At 51.3% G+C, this 10612-nt stretch overlaps 1 protein-coding gene across 1 annotated transcript in view; it reads left to right on the top strand.

The window, feature by feature from the left end:
- Nucleotides 1-9065, top strand: part of efnb2a (ephrin-B2a) — a gene marked incomplete at both ends in the record, with an annotated part of 22895 nt that extends 13830 nt beyond the window's left edge. The window contains 2 exons of the mRNA XM_084443583.1: nt 6101-6193; nt 8650-9065. Of these exons, the coding sequence (XP_084299709.1) occupies nt 6101-6193; nt 8650-9065 (509 nt within the window). The remainder of the gene's footprint in view (nt 1-6100; nt 6194-8649) is intronic.
- Nucleotides 9066-10612: the final 1547 nt, after the last annotated feature.

Genomic DNA, 10612 nt, shown 5'->3' on the forward strand with positions numbered 1-10612 from the left:
TCTCCATTCTTCAGCATCTAAACTTATCTTTTTCTCTGTCTCTTCACTCTCTCTATCACACCACACACACACACACACACACACACACACACACACACACACACACACACACACGCTGAGTTCAGAGTTCTGATTACCCAAACATACTCTCCCTTCAGACAGCGCTGCATCCAATCAAGCCTGCTATCAGTTTAGATGAAGAGAAAGAGAGAGAGAGAGTGAGTGAGAGAGGGGGGGGGGGGGGGGGGGGGGGGGGGGTGGTCCATTTACAACTCCCCAAAAAGGGCGGGATAAAATCCAATTTTGCTGCACTTGCAAATTCATCGAACGTTGTAGCCTCCCACCCCCATCTGCTCTGCCGTTCTTTTCCTTGCCCTGATGCTAATGCATAGCCGGGAGAGAGAGAGAGAGAGAGAGAGAGGCTATTTCAACGGGGCTGTGTTAATTGCGTGGTGTTCAGTAGTGTGTTGGTGTAGAGTTCCACCCGGGCAGAGCACCTCACGGGCAAACACAAGGAACAAAGAGCCAGGGAGAGGTGTGTGTGTGTGTGTGTGTGTGTGTGTGTGTGTGTGTGTGTTTGTGTGTGTGTGTGTGTGCGTGTGCGTGTGCGTGTGCAGATGAGAAGGTCTGTGTTTTTGAGATTGCGACTGAAGGAGTTGTTGCATGAAAAGTTAATTTTGTCTTTGTGTGCAAGTGTGTGTGTGTGTGTGTGTCTGTGTGGATGTGCAAGCTAGTATGTGTGTGTGTGTGTGTGTGTTCTGCAGTGAGGACTCACCGAGTCGTGACCGTTTGAGAAAGTTCACGGGGGATTTCATCCCGGTTGGGAGCGAGCACTCGATAAGCAATTAATTAAAGGAGTGTTTAATCCTGATTTGTGCTTTTAAGCAGCAGTCTGGCCCACATCAATGGGATATCTGAATCCACCAATTGGATTAGCTCTGCTTGTGTGTGTGTGTGTACTGTGCCTCACTCAACCATGTATGATAGCACTAACCCCCCCCCCCCCACACACACACACACACACACACACACACTTCCTCCAGGGGGGCCCGTACTCACAACGGTGACGCTCTCATAGGGTCTCATGTCATGTGTGGGAATAATCAACGTACCTGATTGAAACCCGTCAAAATCAGTTTCTCATGAACGGAATGTGACACAAGACACACGTGCGCGCTCATACACACACGCACGGGCGAGTGCGCGCGCACACACACACGCACACACACACTCCTTTGGTCCTTGGTTGTTTGTAAGTGTATATGTGCGTTCTTGTATGTATGTATGTATGTATGTGTGTGTGTGTGTGTGCGTGCGTGTGTGTGTGCGTCCTATAGAGCACACTTTGAGTGCGGCAGGCCGCAATACTGCTCCAGTTCAAAGCAGATGAGTTTGATGTGATTGTTTGAGGCAGCTTGGCCTGGAGCAGGGAGTCTAGTGAACGAGATGATTACATGAGCTAAAGAGGGGAGGGGGGGGGCAAAGAGAGAAAAAAAGAAAGCATAGATACAGAGCAGGGGCGAAGAGAGAGAGAGAGAGAGAGGGTGTGGGGGGGATGTAGACTGCATTTATAGGATGAAGAACAGGAGACAGGAGCTGGGGAAATTCCATTAAGATTTTAATCACCATCTCGTCAGTCAAAACAGAACACAGGAACGTCCGCCGCAGTCCCTGTTTGTCAGCAGCTGGCACGGCATTGTGGGAATTCCTTCTATTAGATTAGAGCTAAGCACTCCGCCAAACACTTTGGCAATTTCACGACTTGGATGTCAGTTTAACCCATCAACGCACCGGTGCCTGTTAATGTAAGATGAAGTAAAATAACAAGCTGGTTATGGTAATGGTAAAAAATAAATAAATAATATGAACGTTGCGAGTTATCAGGGTTGGTTCAAGAGGAGAGGACCTGTGTGTGTGTGTGTACGGGGAGGGTGGGGGGGGGCTTGGGGGGGTCGGTGATTGGGGGCTGGTGGCCTATATGCGCTGACCCCGCCTTGCCCATGTCAGACTCCGGGGGTTTAGGGGGGTCCTGAATAAGAAGGCGCCCCCCCGTTGTCGTTGGCGATTAGGACGCCAAGCGCTGACGGGCGCTAACCGGCCCGCGACCCCAGCGCCACGGCGACGGCTTCACGCTCCGTGGCAACCGGGAGAGGGCAATTAGGGCGGCGTTTAGATTATAGCCGCATCTGTCTCTCCGCCTCTCGTCTCTCTGCCCCTCTCGTCTATTCTCCGGCTCTATTCTGCCGTGCATGTTTTTTTGGAGTGCCCCGCTTTTCGTCCGAGTTGTGTGTTCATTATGCACAGTCACACACACACACACACACACACACACACACACACACACACACACACACATACAAGAGGGGTGCTTGTAACCACTGTTTATACTATATGAGTGGAGAAACTGAGTTAAGTGCCCAAAAAGGACACACAATTGAATGAACTGTGCTCATTACTAAGAAGTCAATTCTCTTCTGGTATTTTATTTGCTGAATGGAAGCCAACGAAGTTACAGAACTTATAGATAATGGCTTTGAAGTATTTTGGACTGTGGTGGATGAGAGGAATTTGGCATGTTTGCTTGAGAGATGTTTGTGATGTTTATGTAGGCCGGTCTCTCACACAAATGCAATGGAAAAAGGCCTCAAAGCCTCCAGCGCTGACACACACTTACTGTGTATTTGTGAGGTGGTGTTAGCGTATGTAAGAGGAGTGTGTGTGTGTGTGTTTGTGTACTGTACATTGGTCATGGGTGTGACAGTGTGCTCAAGCTGTCACTCCTCTGTCCCAAGGTGATTTGTCTTTGTTACAGTTCTCTCTCCCTCTGTGGAGTGTGTGTGTGTGTGTGTGTGTGTGTGTGTGTGTGTGTGTGTGTGGTGACTTTGTGGTTACCCATGGTTTTAACAGAGAACATTCTGGGCTAACTCTATCTTAAACATGTACTGGGAGTACAAGCTGAACGACTTACAGTAGCAGGAGAAAATGGACTCCGCAATCCACAAGGACATTGAGTGAACGTAGCCCAGAGGAAAAGTGACACGTCACTTTCAAAAAGCTCTCTCTCTCTCTCTCTCTGTCTCTCTCTCTTTCTCTTTCTCTCTCTCTCTGTTCCTTTTTTCTCCTCTGTGAGCTAGGTCAATCAGCTGCTCTCTGGATGGCGTAATCTCTCATTCTCTATCTTTCTCTCTCTCTCTCTCTCTCTCTCTCTCTCTCTCTCTCTCTCTCTCTCTCCCTCTCTCTCTCTCTCTCTCTCCCTCTCTCTGTGTTAGTAAGTCTGATCAGAGTGCTCCAAGGCAGTGACAGTGGTGGAGCAAATCCATTTGGGAGGGACCATGTACGAACCAAGTCTGACGCTCCTTCACTGTGGGAGATCAACAGCTATCCACTAGCAGCTAACAGCTAGCTTCTCCTTAGCCAGTTAGCCCAGCAAAGCCAGTCAGTAAGCCAGTATAGCCGGACAGTTAGCCAGTTAGCCCAGCCAATTCCGGTCAGTTAGCCTAGCCAGCTAGTTAGCTTAGCCAGCCAGTTAGTCAGCCCAGCCGGCATAGCCTTTGCAGAGTCAACAATCCCATTCTCTCAGAAACCAGGTCAGGCCTGGCGCCCTCCAGCTCCAGCACTCGGGTGCTTTTAAAGGAGTAGGAACCAAGTTTCCCCCGTAAGAGAACGTTCCTGTATGGTCAGTTTGGAGGTTTTTGAATATGATCTTTTGATGGCAGTTAGGTAGTTACATTATTCTGGATCTGTGCAGAGGGCAGAAGTTAAACTGTGGATTTTTTCTTCAGTGTGTGTGGGTGTTGGTGTGAAGTGATTTTGTAGGACAGGGTCAGAGGGGAGGAGGGGGTAGAAAGGAGGGAGATGACACCTCGGAGAGAGAGATAGCCGCCAAGACCTACATATGCCTTCTGTTCAGTCCGCGACCTCGACCCCGGACTTTGACCCGCCAGCACGAATAGGCAAGGTAGGGCGAGCACAACATACGCGCACACACACACACGCACACGCACACACACACACACACACACACACACACACACACACACACACACACACACACACACACACACACAGGCAGGCAGACACGCTAATTGGTTGATGAGTAAAAGATGGTAATCTCGTTAATAAGAGGAAAAGACAGTATTATAAGTCATGGTTTTGTATGTGAGTGTGTTCTTGTGCATTTGGCTAACAGGTTTATGAAATGAACACACACACACACACACACACATACACAGAAGCACAAGCTTTTAAGAAGCTTTGCACATAATGTGCTTGTCGTCCTCCGCTAAAATGCGATAGGTCAGCCTAGGGGAGAGAGAGAGAGAAGGAGGGAGGGAGGGAGGCCGTCCTTGTTAGCATGCTCCTTATGTCCGTCCCCGTCGCGTTGAGACGAGAGGTTTCAGATCAAGATGATTGGTAGCCGGGGGGGGGGGGGGGGGAGGGTAAAGCGAGGAAGACAGAAAAGAAGCCGGCGAGCAGCACGGAGCTTAATTTTTCAAAGCCCTTTTTTTTTCTCCGCCGGGAACGGTGCAGGAGCACCTGCTTTTTAAATTCCCTTCCGGTTGATGAAAAGGCTTTGGTAGTGCGGGTGGAGGGAGAGGAGGAGAGGAGAAGGAGGAGGAGGCCAGGGGACGGGGGGCAGAGGGCGAGGGGCAGTGGGGGTGGCTGCGAGGCGCCTGTCTCCTCGGGTACGGGCAGGGACGGGGGGGGACGGGGGGGGGGGCTGAGACAGGGCAACGGCGGAGAGAGATTCGGAGGGGTGGGGTGGGGGGGCGCGGTGGCGGGAAGGGAGGGGGGGGGGGGGTTGCAGAGTGAATGCGGGCCACAGGGCGCTGGAGGGGGGCCAAGCCCACTAAGCCCCTGGCAGCTCGTTAGCCTCTGTGTTACTGACCTGATAGACCCCCCCCCCCCCCCCCACTCCGCCTCGCTCTCCACCCTGCCTCGCCCTACGCCGTGCCAGGAACATCTGCAGCGCCGCCTGCCGCCTCCAGGGGCAGCGCAGAGACCGGGAGAGAAACGCAGGGCGGTCCTCCCACGTGGCTCAGTCATAATGGACATGCATCGATGGTGATAGAGCCAAAATCTATTTAGCTCCATGTAGCAGCTCTGTAGCATGTTCATGGAGTCAGTGCAGGTGAACTGTTTATGCCTAGTATGTGTGTGTGCGTGTGTGCGTGCGCGCGTCTCGCCTACATCTGTGCGCCAGGTTTTTATCACGTTTCAAATTCCCGCTTCCATTTTTAAAAGGCCTCGCAGCATCTGTTTAGGGGCTCATTTTGTTCTTCTATAACATGCGGGACAACTCGCACCTCCCCTCCAGCTCCCCCTCCGACATCTGGTCTGCGCTCCTTCAAACACCGTGTTTAGAGCAGCTCTTCTGTCTTCGCCTGGTTTAAATGGGTATTTAGGCCCTCTAAGCGTTTTTTTTCATCCGATATTCATCGCCTCCCTCCCATTCACGCATATAATTCCTTTTCACCAAAATTCCCTTATGAAGTTTTCTTTACTTTTATTGTTTATTTCCCTGTTTTATTTGTGGTTTATTGCTTTTTTAACGTAGTCCAAGGCAGCGGGTTCGAGTTCCAGGCTGCGTGCGTTTCAGAGCTCCGGTATATTCAAGCTGGAGATTCCTTAATAACAACCAGCGCTCTCTGGAGTGTCGTTGGCGCTAATGTCCAATAAGCCTCCCTAGAATTTTCTTCTTGGCTTTGCCAAGATGGCCGCTCATTGATCCTCTCTCTCTCTCTCTCTCTCTCTCTCTCCCTCCCTCATCTCTCGGTATCTGCCAGCACCACAGGGTCACACAGTCCAGTTAGAGATATTACAGACACAATAACTCAAGCTAATTGACTGGGGATGGGAAATATTTCTGCCTGTCTGAGTGACTGAGGTGACTAGGGGATGGATTGTGACATTAGTAACGAGAAAATTGCTCCTGTCTTGGCTCAGTAGAGCCCTCCCTAGTCTCAGCTGTATTTTCTTTGTCTGGTTGGTCAAAGACAAGGTTATATTGTTACCCAGTTCCCTTTTGTGCTGTGTTTTGTTGTTAGCATCATGGCTAATGCTAACCACGTCTTCTTCTTTGTCTTTTTTTCCTCTCTAGCTACATCTAATGGCACCATGGAGGGCATAGACAACCAGGAAGGAGGAGTGTGCAAGACCAAGTCCATGAAGATACTCATGAAAGTTGGACAAAGTGAGCATTGTCTTAAATCTCGTGTGTGTGTTTATGTAAGCAATGGTGGCATAGGGCAGCCTTGAATAGGCGGTCTCATGCAAAGTATTAGTGCATGTTGCAAGTAAGGTCTTGTAAAGGTTACGAAGCATTCTGCTTGACATCCAGGGCACAGAGTGGTATGTAATCTAGCAGAAACATAATGGATCAGAGCACACACACACACACGCACACACACACACACACACACACACACACACACACACACACACACACACACACACACGAACACACACACGCACACACACACACATCTGCCCTCTGCAGCGACGGCACCCTGCGCCTGCCGTTAATTAATGGCTCTGATTATTCATAAATCAGATGCTCGCCACCCAGTGTTTTTTTTCTTCTCGAGGTCGCTCCCTCTCGCACACACAGCCGCGGCACGACAGAGAGCCACTGAAGGTCAGGGAATTAATCAGGAGCGCCGTGCTTTCATTAAGAGCGGGCTACGTGCGACATACACACACACACGTTCACACCCGCCAAACGCCCGCGTGGATCGCTATCGATCATCCGTATCCATTGTGTCTGATCACACCTGCTTCGCCTGTGCGTTTTCCAGATCCCTCCGACCCCATTTCACCCAAAGACTACCCCACCAGATACCCCCCAAAGCATCCTGAGGCGGGGGGCAAGGACTCCTTCAAACCAAACGAAGTTCTGGAGAAGCACGGTAAGAGACACAGCATCCTTAAGAACCACAGAATGCCAAGGGGGGACTTGTCAAAAAAGCCGTTGTCGTAGACTTATCAAAAAGCCGTTGCCGTTGTTAGCTAAAAGATATGGCAACAAGTGAGAGTGTGTGTGTGTGTGTGTGTGTGTGTGTGTGTATGTGCATGCGTGCTTGTGCGCGCAGGTGTGTGAGTGCCGGAATGAAAGTTCAGCGATACATCAGCAGGTAATTGAAAGTTCCCCCATAAAACTGATACACATCTACTGGCTCTCAGTGCCATAGTAACGATATCTGCACGCCCCCAGCCACCCCCCTCCCCAGCGCCACAGTGACATTTTAAGGGAAACGAGCCAATCACTATCCGCCATCTTTTAGTGGTTCGCCCAGGCAGGTTCGCACAGGCACACGCTTGTTCTCCACACGCACGCACATGCACACACGCACACACACGCGGACACGCACACACACGCGGACACGCACGCACACACACACACACACACACACACACACACACACACACACACACACACTGCAGACTGTTCTTATCTGTCCTATTAAATTGCAGTTAAAAATCTCAGACCCGCAATTTCCGCAATTAACTTTGTTTTTGGAAACAAAAAAAAGAGAGCAAGAGAGAGAGAGACATAACAGGCTGACCTATATAAACCTTATGGCCCAGCTGTCCTGGTTCCGTGCAGGGCAAGGTTGTTTTTTTTTCTCTCCGAACCCACGCTTCTATTTTCGCACTCAAATCACGCCATTCTGCTAGCGCGCCTAAATCCTGGCTGGCACCCCACCCTGCCGACCTCAGCATCTTCTTCTTCCCCCCTCCCTCCCCTCCTCCTCCTCTCCTCTTTTTTCCCTCCTCATCCCTCCTTCCTGGCGGAGCGAGAGCATATGGGTGTCAGAGGGCTCGGAGCGGAGTGTGAGAGGCTCGCTAATCCCCCTGTAGAACAAGGGAAGGGGGTCTGAGTCAGGCCTGCTGCCATCATCCCTTCCTCGCCCTCATCCCTCCTGGTATCAACACATCCAGGCCCGCAGGGAGACCAGCCAGACAGGGACACACAGTGATCCCGCCTGCCCAGGGAGGAGGCTTGTATCCTGGGGGAGGACGGGGGACCTGCCCTTGAGGACTGTACGTCCTCAGCTTGAGTCATAGCTCGGAGGCAGAGAAGAAATGCCTGGATAATTGATGCTCTCGCGTGTTCTGAGGATGCAAAGGCCTTTCGGCGTACTTAGTTTGATATTGAGACTTTATTTCAGTGGATAAGTGCTGCTTACACCGAAGAGCTATTCTGTCAAATCTGCCTTGGCCTGGGGTTTCTTCCGCGTTACGGGAGGACTCAAAGGTCAAGGCGATCTCCCACTGCGAATACCATAGCGAGATGAATACATGGACCTTGACCTAAAATAAAAATACAAAAAAAAGCTCCTTGAAAGCGGCCTTCAATGAGGCCATTGTACTCTTCTCTGCTTGCCTCACACCTTCACGATGAAAAGATTGCACCGGGTGAGGGAACAAAAAAGAATAAGCAGAGAGTGAACAGACAAAAGAGTGGAGGAATAGAAATGAAAGGAGAGTTCTGTGCCGTGAAAGGAGAGGCTGTTCTCCCCTCTCAAGCCCTCCGAACTACCGTCTTTGTGATTTGTTGTGTAGGATTTTCGAGCATTTTTCACTCACTCACTCATTCACTCACTCCCTTCTTCTTCTTCTTCTTCTTCTTCTTCTTCTTCTTCTCAGGTCCGTCTTACCGGGAGGGCGAGACGGACGGCACCGGCACCGGGAAGTCCTCCAAGTTCATCGGATCCGAGGTGGCCCTGTTCGCCGGCATCGCCTCCGGCAGCGTCATCTTCATCATCATCATCATCATGCTGGTGCTGCTGCTGCTGAAGTACCGGCGACGGCACAGGAAGCACTCGCCGCAGCACGCCACCACGCTCTCCCTCAGCACGCTGGCCACGCCCAAGAGGGGCGGAGGCGGCGGCGGCGGCAACAACAACGGCTCGGAGCCCAGTGACATCATCATTCCGCTCAGGACTGCAGACAGCGTCTTCTGCCCGCACTACGAGAAGGTGAGCGGGGACTACGGCCACCCGGTCTACATCGTGCAGGAGATGCCCCCCCAGAGCCCCGCCAACATCTACTACAAAGTCTGAACTGGAAAACAAACAAACAAACAACAACACGCAGACACACAACAAAAAACACTCCCGCCCCATCCCTCCTCCCCTATCGGCAGGGCGGGTACGGAGAGGTTGGCACCGCTCCATGATTGCCTGTGAACGCTCTCTCTCTCTCTCTCTCTCTCTCTCTCTCTCTCTCTCTCTCTCACTCTCTCATTCCCCCCCCCCCCCTCTCTCTCTCTCTCTCTCTCTCCACCCCCTCCTCTCTTACATATTCATTGTTGTTCAGTTGTCCGTTCTTGATTTTGTACACAGACTTTACAATTCTTACTAAGTATGGGGTGGACTGGGGGGTGCGTGGGGGAGGGGGGGGGGGGGGGGGGCAGGGGGGCAGGACTGTTGCTGATCTCTGGGAGGGGGGGTGGGGGTGGGGGGGGGTTACTGCTAGAGATCGGGAGCGCGGGTGAGGGGGCCGATTCCTCTCTTCTCCTGTTCGCTCCCTCTCTCTCTGGACACGCTGGCGACGGATGGACAGATCAGACGTGCAGATTTACAAGGTCACAGAGAAAAGGAGGACGAGGGGGAGTTGATCCTTTCTTTCTCAATACTCTGCCCCCCACCCCACCCCCCCTCCCTCCCCACACAAAAGAGACTACTGCTTGAAAAGAGAGCAAGAGAGACAAAGGAGGGGAAAAGAGAGGAGGAGGAGGAGAGGATGAAGAGGGAACGGGCGAGCCATGAACTCCAAAAATGGCGGCTCTTTATCTCACTGGCAAGGGACACGATGTGGAGTAAGAGTCAGAAGAACAAGAAAGAAAGAAAAAACAAGAGGGATTCAAATATGATCCACTCTGGGACTTTCCTGACTGACTCACGGACATCACCCTAGCACCTACACTCTCACCCTTACACAAAACACACGCACACGCACACACACACGCACACGCACACACACACACACACACGCACACGCACACACACACGCACACACACTCACACACGCTCATTGTGAACTGTTTGTCCAATGCATATTTCCTCATTGTCAAGATCTTTTTACTTTTCAGCATAACAATTATCACGGTTGTTACTTGAAGGTTTGGTAAAAAAACAAAAACAATGAAACAATGATTGCTTTTTTGTATTTTGTCACATTGTCAGTTGTTTAATCATCCATTTCTGGCTTTCATTCCTGGTATGGTTTCGCTCGCAGATAGAGTTGTTTAGTGACGTGGTATCGTCAGAGCTCTTGTCGTACTGGTGTATTTGACGTTCAGACACATGTGATTCACACGCTGCACCCCATTGGCTTAGAGCAGAGAGAGTGAGACAGTGAGAGGTCAGGGATTGGACGACGAGGGTTTTGTATTCCACGGCATGTTCACCCCCCTGTGGAGTCAAGGCTGCCCAGGTGGCTTGTGGGTAGGGTGGAGGATCTCCATGATCATTGTAGAGCAGCACTTTTATCTCCTTGGTTCCTCCACTCACCCACCCAACCAACAGGGTCGGAGTGAGAGTCAGTGGCAGTGTGGAGCTCAACAGGAGCTAGGAGAGCAGCTGCACTATTGCAGCCAACATATGTA

Source organism: Borostomias antarcticus, assembly GCF_949987555.1.
Source record: "Borostomias antarcticus genome assembly, chromosome: 9".
NCBI lineage: Eukaryota > Metazoa > Chordata > Actinopteri > Stomiiformes > Stomiidae > Borostomias > Borostomias antarcticus.